Genomic DNA, 15177 nt, shown 5'->3' with positions numbered 1-15177 from the left:
TTCTGAGTTACACAGTCTCCTATTAGATGTTAAGTTAATAATAGTTGAACCATCTACTCAACATGCCATTGTGTTTCCTCCCTCCACAAGTATTTGTTGCACCCCTGAGTTGGGTGTGAGGCATGCAGCTGTGTGCTGGCTAGTCTTCATTTACTCCTTCATAGTCAGTTCCACATGCCTCTGCTCCAAGTCTTCCCTAGACACTGTTTTAGCAATGATCGCATTTGGGCTCTTTGTCGGGTTCATGCCTGGGGAGCCACCAGTAGATCAGAATGTAGGATAGGCAGGTCACCTAGTAGCCACCTATTATGGTCACCTCATGTTCCTCTATGCCACCTTGCAGATACTGGGTACATCGTATATGAAAAAAACATGCCTCCCATGTAGCAGCCTTCCTTAGATGCCTCTTCCTATGTTCCAGCAATTACTCCTTTTCTCTTTAAACGTAGGTGTTAATAGCTCCTGGCCCCGACCCTATTGCATAAACCCTTGTTGGGATTAGGAAACACTGCTCTTGTCAATAGTGTTTTCATGGAATACTATGCCATGCTCCAACTTTAGTGGGTCATCTTTTCCATGCTGGAACCATGATTATTACAAATAAAGACAAGATAATCAGAGTCACAGCTGTTAGAGTTCCAGACGAAAGAGTAAGGAATATGCTGGCCCCTTCCATTATCTCTTTTCTGATGGTAGAACATGGAAAGACCAGCCTTCACTTGTACACTTCTTCATCTCCATGCCTAAGTAGAGACCAAGTACAAATTCTTTCTCTTCTATGACATATAAAGTTTCTTCAGTCACTTGATGTGCTGTTGAACCCTCACCAGTGACATCAGGTGACCTGTTGTCTTGCTCTTTCTAACAATAGTGATGGATTCATAATCTTGCATCATGATGGTTCATCTGTGAAAGAGGATCACCTAGGTAAAAATTTAGGGCCAGTGTTTGGTCCTGAGATTGTCTCATTAAGGCTTCCTCAGTTGTGAACCTTGTCAAGTACAACAATGACCAGTGTGGTAAGACATGTCCATGCAATAGTGACAAGAATACTATGGGGGCAAGCAGCTGTTTTCTGACTGAATTTAAGGCCTGATTCATAGCATGAAACATGTGCTTCCAACTGTAAATCTGGCCAAGAACCCTGGGTTAGGGAGGCTCTCGGGTTCCAGGGGTGAACCTATCATTATTATTCTTTTCAGAGGGCATAATATCAACCAACCCTCTTTGTATCTCTATATCCAATAATTAGTATAGCTCTTAGACTTCATCCAAGAAATTTCTTTATGCAGTAGATGGCAGCTAGTGCTGAAACTCACAAGTCATCAAAGGGCAGAGGAGGAACTAAGTGGTCATGGCTTAACCTTGGATGGATCATCTGTTATCTATCTCACTGGACCATCTGTTATCTATCACAAACACACAGCCAAGGCTCGGGGACCCTTCTGTAAAAAGGGCTGTCTTAGTCAGGGTTTCTATTTCTGCAAAAAAAACCCATCATGACCAAGAAGCAAGTTGGGGAGGGAAGGGTTTATTCAGCTTACATTTCCACATTGCTGTTCATCGCCAAAAAAAGTCAGGATAGGAACTCATACAGGGTAGGAACCCTGAAGCAGGAGTGAATGCAGAAGTCATGGAAGAATGCTGCTTACTGTCTTACTTCTCCTGCTTGCTTAGCTTGCTTTCTTATAGAACCCAGGACTACCATCCCAGGGACTGCACCACCCACAATGGGCCCTTCCACCTTGATCACTAATTGAGAAAATGCCTTATAGCTGGATCTCATAGAGGCATTTTCTCAAGGGAGGCTCCTTTTTCAAGTTGACACAGATAACCAGACAGTATAGTGGCAGAAAGAGTGTAAGAATCAGAAGTCAGAGAGGATCAGAACAAAACAGTGTCTTCTGGATTTAATGCAATCACTGTAGTCATGAACCCACACAGCACCTGTGGCAGTCTAGCATAGAGTGTTAAGGGGATTCTTAAGATCTTACATCTGAGAATCTGTGAACAGTTGATGTCTTTCAGGGAAGGGAGAGTCAATTTTCCTTAATTGGTCTGTAGTAGGTCAAGCACACTCTAGTGGATGGCTCCAAATACAGGACAGCACAAATTTGGTTTAATAGCTTATTAGAAACAAAAGGTCACAAAATTGGTGGTTAGGAGATGATGGTGAATCTGGCAGGCATTAGGGGGAGAAGTGAAGGATCAATTTGATCGAATATATTGAATGATAGTGGTGGAGGTTACATAAAATTCTCAAAGAATTTATATGAAATATATTTGAAAGTTGCTTAATTTAACAGAAAAATATGATTTATAACTCTTAAAAGCCTACTGGCCATATAAGTTTATTTTGGTATCGCTAGCTATTTAACAAATCTCCATTTATGACAATCATTAAAAATTTCTAGATAAACATCTATATACTTTTAGATGTATCATAATAAAATTTCCTGGAAATAAACTCAGTAATGAAGTTATAGACTAAATGAACAACATTTATGGTAGATTGATTATTTAAAAATATCTTTTCTAGTAAAAATACTACATGTCCTTATTATCACTGTGTGGTAACATGTTTCCAAATTAATCAAATGTGTCAACAAATACTTGGAGAGGTACATCAGAACTCTCTGCCTTCACTTGAATTGAAATGCATCGAGGACTTTTTTTTTTTTTTTTTTTTTTTCACCACACCAAATGTACTTCACACATCAATTAAGAACAACCGCCCTTTCCAAAATAGTCATTCTGATAGTCTAAGTGGTCCTTCCCTTTTGCCAAGCACTGTTTTTCAGTTGCCAGTGTGTTGTTGCTTGGATATAGATCCTTATATTCCAAAATAGTGTAGCCTGTCTCACCACCACGTTCCATGTGATGAAAAGCAAAACACATCTGCCCTTCAAAAGCAGCTGAATTTCAGGCAAAACAAGAACAAATGGCCCCTCATTTGTACATGGTTTGCAAGGACTCATAGTTATTAATACTCCACCCGCAGCTCACATACTCCCGTCCAGCAATGTAAAACTCACGAGTCTCGGTTGGTTGCACCTCTTAGGAGACTTATTTAGAAACACTCCAGACATTTTCCTCTGCACTAATTTTAGAGTAGATGGTCTAATGGTATTTTAGTATTTCTATATATCCCCAGCTCAAGCCTTGAGGAAAAAAAATGTCTGTTATTTCTTGTAGGTCAGCAAGACTGTTAAGGGTTATCATGGCTTCAATGCTCCTCTGAGAAATACTACTCTTAAGAAGGAATTTTAACTTACAAAATGTTCATAGTAAGAGAATTATGAAAAATAGATTAAACTCAAACTCTTCCAAATCCCTCACTTTTCAAGTGGGGAAACTGAGTCTTGGCCTTGAATAAACTGTTGGCTCAAGGTTAGATACCAGCAGAGTGTCCATGGGAGGATCTAGAGTGAGAGACCTAGGGAAATGAGCATGGCAGAGAGGAAAAGTCCATGACAATCAGTCAGTTTCTAAGTTAGAATCTTAACTTCAGGACATAAAAAAAGACATAGATGGTGAGGAATAAGTAGCCTCAGAACTAAAGAAAGTTTCCGGAACCACTAGGGACACTTGTCCACTCTTAACTCTAAAATATCTAATTGTGGTGGTTTGAATGAGAACGGCTGAAATATGCTTGTGTGTTTAAATATAGTCCCCAGTTGGTGGAACCATTTGGGAAGGATTAGGAGGTGTGGTCTTGTTGAAGGAGGTGTGTTAATAGGGGCAGGCTTTGAGGTTTCAAAAGCCCACACTTTTCCCAGGTTGATCATAAGTTCAAGGTCTGCTAGTTCAAGGCCAGCATAGGCAATTTATTGAGATCTTGTCTCAAAATAATGACAAGGAATGGGAAATCTAGGGTCAGCAGTATGGACAGTGCCCTGAGTATAACACCATCAATACCACAATGTAAGTGTTGAGACCTTATATATACACGGATCTCTCCTTGAAGGCCCTCAAGCAACACATCAGATCCAGTCTAACCTGCTAGATGGCAGGTCACATCATGTTTCTGTATCTGTGGAACAAAAGGTTTATTGTATGCAAGCTTGTCTGATCAAGGGCTTTGTAAAGTCCATTTATTATACACCAATAGACATTATTAGAAGATATGCATATGAAGGCCTGGAAGCTCCTGCACATACTTTCTCTTCCTACTTTGTTGTTGTGAAGCTGGTAGTAAGAAGTGTGTGACTCTTGATTCTGCCCCAGAATCTTAATGGGTCTGTGCTTCCCAGAAAAGGTTTATGACAGATCCAATATTGTATAATTCTGTAATATCAACATTTGAAATAGCTGTTTTGATGGGACTCAAGCAAAGTTTCCATTTCACAAAACTTCTCTTGTTTTCTGCAAGTCCTTTGAAGTGCCTTTGGTGGAGACTGACAGGGAGATAAGATACAACCTATAGCTGTGAGGCAGAGAAAGCCACGTGGCTTTGAGAGGAGACCAGTCCACGGCCTTGACATGAGTTGAAGTCCCCAGAACAAACCTGGGATCTGGGAAGGTTTGGTTACATACAAAGAGGATGAAGACAAGTGCCAGGGGCATCATTGCTTTTACTATTAACTCATGGTGACTCGTGGGGCGGTGGGCTGTGAGAGGCAGCTGGGTACCTGGTCGAGCACAGGCCTCGAAACCCAGATAACACCCTAATGGGAAGGTAGGTGTTTGGCCTTGCTGCTGGGCCCTGGTTCCTTTCACTTATCCACAGTCCCTCCCAAAGAAAAGTTTGTGGCCTTAGGTAATACAGCAAAGGTAGAGGGTGTGACTTCAGGCTGCAGAGCCTCAAGAGACCACCATATAAATGAGATACCTAAAGGCCAGAGGGCATAGCCAATTAAGCATTCTTTCCCAGCCCCTCCTCTTTGCAAAAGATATTTAACCTCAGTCTCACCCTGAAGACATGGGGTATGAGGTACAACTTCATCTACTTTCTGCCATGACAGTAAACCTTTTAAAAGCATGGACTTCCTCTTGTCTTTGGGGCCTGCCATGGAGAACCATAGAGGGGGCCTTTAACCAGTGAACCACTGCCTAATCTCTTTCTGGAGGACCTCTCTGCATTCCAGCCACAGAGCCCTGCCGACCCAAGCAAGCTAGCCGAGCCAGCCATGACCCAGCCAAGCAAGTCACCTCTACCAAGAGTCACACTACCCTGTGGGATGCCGCTGGGGCTTCTCCCTCTCACCCCTCTCTGCTGTGGGCCAGTCCAGCCCTTATGCCCCCAGTCTCAACTCTTCCACGGCTCCCAATGGCACCTGGGAGCCCAGGAGTCTGAGACCAGTCAATCCCCGCATGCCTTCTTTCTCAGGGGTCCCCACCCAAGAGCTCTGCCCCTCACAGGACCTCAGACTGAGATCTCTCCACACCTAGAGCGGAGTTCTTCGATTTCTCACAGCCCAATGTCCACCTAGCGCTGCATGGAGTGAACTCAGTCAAATTCCCAAGCTCCTGCCCTCTGAGGCTCGGATCCAGACACCTGGGGGACAGACATGTGGGATCCACAACTCAGCCCAACAGGACCCACACACGATCTACAGATCCACAGTGACTCACATTTTTTACTCTGAAGAATATAAAACAGAAGGCTGATAAGATTTCTTCTTTGTTTTTTTAGGAACACAAGATTTTCTGAGTTGCCACTTGTCTGTAGGAGGCTTTTCATGAAGGCCATGGAGAATAAAGAATGGCTTTCTCTATTGGCCTCTGAGAGATAGTTGGATTTCTCAAAGGAAAGATAAAAAGTTAGAGCATCCTACCTTTTGACCTATTTTTGCTCCTTCTAATTGGGGGCCTCCATTTTTCTTCTTTCTGTTGGTCAACCAGTATATTTTAATACAGGAAGCTTAAGAACAATTATTCGGGGTAGATTGTTCTACAAGCAATGACTACATGATCTATTATGAAACTAGCCTATTGTCAGACTCCGTATAATTGGGTGGCTGAAACTGTTGAAGTTTAAATTACTGACAGCACATAGGAAATGCAAGATAATAATCTATATTAACTTGCTGGCGGCTACCTTTAATATTATTGTTGTCTTGAGAACTGTCCTATTATGAAACTAATCCTCATCCCTGTCTTTTTGTTTGTATTTAGGCGTGGCCTTCTACCCTGTAGATCTTTCTGTGAGGCTGCAAAAGAAGGATGTGAATCTGTCCTGGGAATGGTGAACTCCTCCTGGCCAGATTCCCTCAGATGCTCTCAGTTTAGAGACCACACTGAGAACAACAGCAATGTCAGCAAGGTCTGCTTCTCACTGCAGCAGGAACATGGAAAGCAATGTAAGTATCTGTGTTTACTTTTCAAGTAAACCACCACCAAATGTAGAGATTTGGGGATATCTACAGAAATAGTATGTAGTCTAACATGTTTTAAAAAGCAAGGAAACTCTACATTTAGAAGAAGGATATTAACAATGTAGAAATGTCTGCAATAACCCTCCTAATCACCTCTCCTTTGCAGAGGCTTCTATCACCTTAGGTAGCTTTTCTTGTTACTGAACTTCATGTAAATATAATTAAATAATGCGTGACATCTTTGTATCTTCTTGTATTTGCTTAACACTATGCTTGAGCAATTCATTGCATTCATTGCAGGTTCCATTTCTTCACACTGAATTAAGTAAGTGCTCTGATACTCAGTTATACAATATATCTGTTAATGGTAGACATTGAATTATGTGTAGTTTCTGCTATTATGAAGAACAAGGCTGGTATATTTGTCCGTGTCTTTGGTTCATAGTTATGGACTTGTTTTGCAAAATGGTTCTCTAGACTAGTTGTATGGACTTATACTCCCAGTATCTATGTGTGAAAGATCATTTTCATCCCCTACCCTCCTGATGTTGGCATTTTCAGTCTTTCGTATTTTTACAATTCTGGTGAGAGAATTAAGGCATCTCCCCGTGACTTTAAGTTGTTTTTCCCTGAGGAATTTGATCATGTTTTTTTAAAAAAATGTGTAACCGTTTCATTGTCATTTCTGTTGTATAGGTGTTTGTCCATTTCCCAGTGGTCTCATTAGTTTACAGTTTGATGTGCTGCATGGATATACCTCATTATTGTTTTGATCTGAAATGTTGTTCCAAGTTTCTGTTTTCTAAAGGGTTATCTACTGATCTGTAGCAACTGTTGAGAGTCTCTGAAACCTGGATGAGGTGGAGCACAGTAGAATGAAATTAGGTCACTAGGGTCTAGCCTCCTAACTGGGTATTGGGACACTGGCCCCTTCTTTCTATTTCTCTATGTTTCCTAAGCCACCATGAAGTGAGCAGCCTCGTCTACCATGTGACTTGGGTGACTTGGCTATGATGGTGGTTTACCTCCAAACAGTCCCAAAGTCACGTGGGTAATCATGGACCAAAGGCAAACCAAATCTCTCCTCTCTTTAAACGGTTTATCTCAGGCATTTGGAGATTTTATGATGCTGCAAAGCTGACCTGTACATATGTGATTTATTATGTAGATGTAGTACAAAAGTCTCTGACTGAATTTCTCCATTCCCAATATGTATGCCTCTTTTCTCTGTACATGGAACAGAGAGTTTTCTCTATCTTACTTTATTATTTTTATTAATTATTTGAATTTTTCATATGATATAATTTGATTATATTTACTCTCCCTCTTCTAACTTTTTTCAGATCCACTTGTTTCCCTGTCTACCCAACTTTGTGTCTTAATTTTAAAGCAATCTACTGAGTTTGATTTCTGCTGCCCATATACTCTCAGATGTATGTCCATCCACTAGTATGTTGTTAACCTAAAAGGTGCTATACTCTTGAAGAAAATGGATTTTACCTCTCCTAGTAGCTCTGAATTACCAATAGCTCCTCAGGTAGGAGTGAGACTTCATGCCTAGCTTCTTACTCCATGCTGAGATTTAGTCTGGCTTAATCCTGCATAGGTCTTATGCATGCTATCACAATCACTATGAGTTTATAAGTGCAACTTCCCTGCCATGGCCAGAAAATATGGTTTCCTTGTAGTCATGTATTGCCTGTGGCTCTCGCTGTCTTTCTCGTCCTTGTTCCATAATCTTTGGAGGGGGTATGACATAAATGTTCCAGTTAATGTTGAAAACTCAGCAGTCTCTTTTTGTCTTCACCTTGTCCAGTTGTGAGTCTCTGTGTTAATCTCCATCGACTGCAAAAAAGAAGCTTCTCTGACGGGGGTTGGAAGATGCACTCATCTATGATAACAATAAGTTATAAGCAGTCATTTTAATACTGTACCATTTAGAGAATAATAGTAGTTAGGTCTCCCTAGGGCCCGTGGCCCTGGCATAGTGCCAGGTATGAGTTTCATATGGTGGATCAGGCTTTAACTCCATCATGAAGTTGTTGGTTACTCCTGTGACATTCCTGCCACTATTGCTCCGGTGGGCATGTCTTTCCAGGCCAGTCATTTTTAGCTCACAGCATTCACAGCTAGGTAAGACTGATAGTTACTTTTCTCCGCTGGTAGTACACAAAGCACCCTTCATCACTATTACTGGTAAGCATCAGGGAATGGGGATACCAGATGAATACCAGCTTGGTTTCTGCGTGTTCTATGACTCAAGTATGTGGTTCATCAATACGATCTTTCTGTTTATGGAAGGATCCAATGGACAGTCTTAGTCAGATTTGGGAACTTCTAATTGCAGGGTTTTTTTTTTTTTGTCTCAGAATATAAAAATCATTTAATGAAAATTGCAGTAATATTTTATAATAAAACAGTCACATTAACCTATTACAAAGACTACACATACCTTCTCACCCTTCCCCTAAACCGTACTAAAATAAAAATGTTAGCTACCATAAAGGCAAGTTTTTCTCAAAGTAATTTTTTCACTATTAAGATCCAATGAATTTGTTCAAAATTAAAGCTTTGATGTTCTACAAAATACATACTACAAAGAGTACTCCATGTGATATCATACTTGAAATACATTTTTTTCATTTCCTTTTTGAATAGAGGATGTGTTTTTATCACCCTCAATTTTAATTATTTATTTATTTATTTATTTTTATTGAGTATTTTATTTACATTTCATATGTTATCCCCTTTCCTCATTTCCCCCCACCCAGAAACCCCCTATCCCATTCCCGATCCTCCTGCTTCTATGAGGATATGCCCCCACTCACCCACCCACTACCACATCCCCGACCTTGAATTCCCCCACACTGGGGTATCCAGCCTTCATGGGACCAAGGCCCTCCTCTCCCACCTATGCCCAACAAGGCCATCATCCCTTACATATACAGCTGGAGCTGTGGGTCCCTCCCTATGTGCTCCCAGGTTTAGCCCCTGGGAGCTCTGTTCAGTTGGTATTGTTGCTCTCCCCACGGGCCCACAAACCCTTTTAGCTCCTTCAGTCTTCTTTCTCACTCTTCCATTGGGAACCCCGTGATCAGTTCAATGGTTAGCTGAAAGCATCTGCCTCTGTATATGTCAAGCTCTGGAAGATCTCTAAGGAGACAGCCACATCAGGCTCCTGTCAGCATGTACTTTCTGGCATTCATATCAGCCTCTACCTTTGGTGACAGCACATGGGATGGATACTCAGGTGGAACAGTCTCCAGATGGCCCTCCTTCAGTTTCTGTTCCACACTTTGTCTCCATATTTGCTCTCATGAGTATTTTGTTACTCCTTCTAAGAAGGACCGAAGCACCCACACTTTGGTCTTCCATTTTCACGAGCTTCATGTGGTCTGTGAGTTGTATCTTGGGTATTTCGAGCCTTTGGGCTAACATCCAATTATCAGTGAGTGCATACCATATGTGTTCTTTTGTGACTGGGTTACCTCACTCAGAATATTTTCTAGTTCCACCCATTTGCCTAAGAATTTCATGAATTCGTTTTTAATAGCCAAGTAATACTCCATTGTGTAAATGCACCACATTTTTGTATCCATTCCTCTGTTGAAGGGCATCTGGGTTCTTTCCAGCTTCTATTTGAAGTTTCATTTTGGGGGAAGAGAGGCTTTATTTGGCTTACACTTTCAAATCATAGTTTGTGATGGTTATTCTCAGTTGTCAACTTAACTATATCTGAATTGAATTCCAATCCAGAAATGGAGGGCACACCTCTGACCCAGATATTGAGGCAGAAAGACAGCATGCCTTTGACCAGATCTTGAGGCTGGAAGGCACAGGCTTTTGATTTGGAGTCTAAGGCAGGATAACATATGCCTTTAATCCAAATCTTGTGGCATACCTTTAACATGGGTTATACCATTTGCTAAAAGCCTATAAAAGGACAATGGAAGAAGGAAGTGTTTGTTTGTTTGTTTTGTCTGCTTGCCTGTACTTTGCCAGGGCACTTATTGCAGGCTACTTCCTTGGGGTTCCAGCTTATATAGAAGAGCAGCTGTGACACCTAGCCTTGTAGAACTGAGTAACTACTTGATTCTTAAGTTCACAGCTAGCCATTGTTGAATTAATTCCCTTTACATACATACATACATACATACATACATACATGCATGCATGTATGATACCCTAATTATTATGGTTGAGGCACACCACAACTCAAAACATTTTTTCCAGTAAATAGCACATTCTCAGTGTTTACTCTGTGATCAAATATCCTGTAAAAAGAATCTGTGGAGCATGTGGTTTACTAGTTTGCTCCCTCAGGCTTGCCCAGTTATCTTTTCTATATAGTGTTGCCCACAGTGGGCTGGTCCCTCCTACATCAACTTGAAATTAAGAAAGTGTATCACAGACAAGGCTGCAGACCAGTATTATCTGGACAGTTCCTTTTCTTCTTACCAGGTAGCTCTAGGTAGTGTCATTAGTTTTATTCTAAAAAGTTTTAAAATCAAAATATCATTACATTATTTTCCCCTCTCTTTTTCTTCTCTCCAGCTCCTCCCATGTACCACCATTGTGCTCTCTCAGGACATGTTGTGTGTGTGTGCATGTGTTTGGTATGTGTTCGTGTGTGGTATGTGTGTGTACGTGTGTGGTATGTGTGTGTGCGTGCATGTGTGTGTGCACGTGTGTGTGTTTGCGTGTGGTATGTGTGTGTGTGGTATGTGTGTGTGCATGTGTGTGTGTGTGGTATATGTGTGTGCATGTGTGTGTCAGTATATATAAAGCTCAACTATATGTGTGTGTGTTGTATGTTTCTAAATATATACAAACAATATGCTTGCTATATAATACAAATTTTTATCATAAACAATTTTGTAATTTACAAAATCCTTTATTTCTGTTAAGATGATCTATTATTTCCTTCCTTTTAGGCTAAATTTCATTTAGACAATGGTAATACCCTTTTTTGAAAAGGCTTACTAGAGAATTACTGATTATATTTGCCTTCCCCAACAAATCTTTTTCTGTCTTATTACATTTTTCTATTCTATGATGATTTTATATTTCCTTAATTTATACTTATATTTGTGTTATTTTCATTTTTCCAATTTTTGGATTTAAATGTCCAAGAGCTCAAAGGTGGGAGGATTTTTCAAATATCTGTCTGTCAGTTTTCAGCATTCACTGACACCATTCCCCTCTCCTCAGCTAGGAACTCCCTGGTCAAAAAACAACCAACCAACCAACCAAGCAACCAACCAACCAAACAAACATCCAACCAACCAACCAACCAACCAACCAACCAACCAAACAGCTAACCAACTAACCAACCAACCAACCAACCAACCAACCAACCAACCAACCAACCCAACCAAACAAACAAACAATCAAACAAAATGTGTTTTGCTTACGTGCTTGTCTTTCTCTGGAGCAGGATACTCTTAGTTCTTGTACTTGGGCATTAACTTTAGAAGGTCCCTTGCTACAGTATAAAGGATTCTTTTAAAACTATTAGTGAGGCTGTTTGGTTTTAATCTCCATTTGGTCTCTATAGCTTCTGATCAACACCGTAACCAAAACCAACTCAGTAGGAAAGGCATTAGGCTTTATCTCAGCTTGCAGGCTGTAGTTCATGAGGGAAGTCAGGGCAGGAACTCATGGAGGAATCTAGAGGCAGGAATTGAAGCAGACTATGGAGGAATGCTGTTTACTGGCTATCTCTCATGGTTTCTTCAGTCTGCTTTCTTATACAATCCAGGACCACTTGGTACTACCTATGGTGACGTTGGCACACCTACACCAATTGTCGATCAAGGAATTCACAGTCTTGTCTATAAGCCAATGTGATGGAGTTATTTTCTCAACCAAAGTTCCTCTTTATAGATAACTCTAGCTTTGACCAAGTGGACAATAAAACCAACCAGGATGGTTTTCATGTAAGGATTACTTTTAACTTTAAACTATCTTTTTCAAATGTATTGATACTTACTAAAAGCTCTTCAGGGCTGAAGAGACAGTTCAGTGGTTAAGCTTTTGCCATTCAATAATGAAGACTGAGGACCAGGGTTTGCATCCCCAGACCCAGAACCCAAGTAAATCCCCAATGGGAGTGGAGCCTGCCTTTTATTTCTTTCAGAGAAGGCCAAGACAGGGGATACACAGAGCAAGCTGGCTAAGGAGACTTACTATGCAGTCAAGCTCTGTGTTTGATTAAGAGACCCTGCTTCATTTTCCAAGGTGGAAGAGTAATGAGGATAATTCCTAACATCACTACAGGCATCCACAGTCATGAGCATTCACAAGTTCTTATACCCACTGTGATGCTTTAAGTAAGAATGGTCCTTATGGGCTCATATACTTGAATAGTTGGTCATTAGGGAATGGCAGTACTTGACAGAGGTATGGCCTTGTTGGAGGAAGTGTGCCAGTGGGTGTGGGCTTTGGGGTTTCAGAATCTCAAGCTAAGCCTAATAGCACTCTCTCTTTCTGCTGTCTGTGGATCTGGGTATAGAACTCTCAGCTCCTTCTCCAGCACCATGACTGCCTGTGTGTGGCAAAGCTTCCCACCATGTTGATAATGGACCAAACCTCTGAAACTGTAAGCAATTAAATGCTTTCCCAATGGTGTCTCTTTACAGAAATAGAACAATTGTAAAGACACCCACACTTGTGATCCCTCCCCAAAGCAAAAACCCTATTTGACCTATTTGTCTTAGAGTAACTATTTTTTTCTATACTTTAGAACATTTGGTGAGTTATGCAATTCTATTTAGTTCATTCCTTTATGACTTATATTACCCCAATTCACCTCGATGATGGTTGTAACAACTGGATCATTCCATGACACCAGGGTGCCTGTTTTTATCATCACTAATGAAGACATATTTATGTTCTTTCTCCCCTGAAATTTCCAGGCCAATATCTATCTTATCGCCCCATTTCCTGGACTCTTCCTGAGACCAACTATCACAAGTTGGGTTCTCTAGAAACAGTCACTAAGAGGAAGTGTGAGATAAGCTGAATTAGGATTCAGCTTGTTTGTTGTAGAGAGGAAAGACATCAGCTTTTGGTGAAAGGGAAGATTTGGAATATGATCCAGTCCTATTAATGCCTCAGCCATATGTGAGGGCTCTCTGGAACATAATTGGTCTCAGTCAGCGTCAACCAGTGCTCAGCCAAAGTAGTCAAGTTTTTTAACCTTCACCTCAGTCAGCCATTGATGGGGCCCTTCCTGGTAAGAACATGCCCTTGAGTAGGGCAGCTCTCTGCAGCATTTTGTAGATAAGGAAATAGCTTGACTGTGTTGAAAGGTAAGGGCTGTCTGCTGATGGGTAGAGCTACAAGATATTTCTTAAAGTAGAGGAACATAGAGTGGAGACAGGTCACTTAATTTAATGGGAAACTGAGACAATTTTTATAAGACTCCATCTAATTCTGGTTTGTGTCTGTTCTGGGATGCAAGTCTCCAGGGGATCTCAGCTGGACACTCAGGGAGTTGCTGCATTCCTCAGGCCCTGGGACAGGCCTGAGTTCAGTTACTTTTATTCTCAGCACAACATGGCTGCTGTAATTTCTATTTATTTTTGTGGTAAGTGCCTTAAGGAGCCTTCCTCCAAGCTATCAGCCCACTTCTGTGTGTCCCTCCTTGCTACGCAGCCACTCATTACCAACCACTTTGTTCCTATGGGGTTGGGAAACTCAGACATCTTCTGGGACGCTGTGGCCCCATATCCAGACTCTCTAGCACTGGAGTATCCTATGAGGGGAAGAGTGTCCATAATGGGGATTTTTTTCTTGTTCATTTTTGAGACTGTATTTTTAACTACATCTCCCCTTTCCCTTTCCACTCTTCAAACTCTCCCACGCACCTCTCCCTGCGTTCCTTCAGCATCCCGGCCTCCACTCAGAACGTGGGTCTTTGCTCTGTAGTCGCTTCTGTCTGCCATCTTGGCTGCTCATGACCTAATTATCTCCTCAGCTCGCAGCTACTTTTAAACAGAAGTTTCTCAAATTTTATCTGCCTTTTCTGTTTGTTTTTGATGGAGATGCTGTGGCCAGAAGTACAAATCTATCTCATTTCACTGAATGAACCCATTGTTTTAGTACGGATATACTGTTAATTCTTGATTCCACCCCTGCAACACACACACACACACACACACACACACACACACACACACACACACACATTCTGATGGAAAGGTGAACAGATAGATCTAGAAGGATCCTCAAGACTTCCTTGTTTTACCTACATTTATTCCTGGTTGGTTGGATAAAAACACTTAGTGTGTTTATTAGTGGTTATTTTGAAAATATCACAATTTACATGGGATTTAAGAATACATACGGAGACTCTCCAAGTCAGACTCCCTCTGTGTTCTGATCATTGGAATCCATACTATTGGTCAAAGAGTAGCAGGTTTTGAAAGTCAAAATCTCTCTCTCTCTCTCTCTCTCTCTCTCTCTCTCTCTCTCTCTCTCTCTCTCTCACACACACACACACACACACACACACCTCAGTATCTGTTCTTCATTAAGTCACCCTGAGATGTCACTGGGAATATCAGTGCAATGCCATCAGGAAGTACTGTAGAACTTCTAATCTGTGAAAAGATTGATGGCTTTGGCAAAATGGTGAAACATTTATAATTAGAACCATGTGTTCACTAGAGTGGTAATTTCTTAAGTAATCAGAGTCCCAGAGTCTTTGTAGGTTTTTAGTTGCAGTTTTTTTTAATGTAACTCTTTTCTAAACTTTTTTTCTGAAATATAATCTGTTTGGTAAAATACTTTCCTAGATTTAAGAATATCTTTTGCCTCATTCTTGATGGAACAGCAGGCTCATCTCAGATGTATT

General features: G+C 41.0%; 1 protein-coding gene across 3 annotated transcripts in view; it reads left to right on the top strand.

Annotated features, from left to right (window-relative positions):
- Corin (corin, serine peptidase) overlaps positions 1–15177 on the top strand; it is a 192418-nt gene that overhangs the window by 69873 nt on the left and 107368 nt on the right. For all 3 annotated transcript variants that reach the window (XM_034508909.2, XM_034508910.2, XM_076938624.1), the window contains exon 5: positions 6118–6302. In XM_034508909.2, the coding sequence (XP_034364800.1) occupies positions 6118–6302 (185 nt within the window). The remainder of the gene's footprint in view (positions 1–6117; positions 6303–15177) is intronic.

The sequence above is a fragment of the Arvicanthis niloticus genome, chromosome 7 (assembly GCF_011762505.2).
Source record: "Arvicanthis niloticus isolate mArvNil1 chromosome 7, mArvNil1.pat.X, whole genome shotgun sequence".
Classification (NCBI taxonomy): Eukaryota; Metazoa; Chordata; class Mammalia; order Rodentia; family Muridae; genus Arvicanthis; species Arvicanthis niloticus.
Note: the sequence above shows the minus strand (reverse complement) of the source record. Positions and strands in the feature narration are given on the sequence as shown.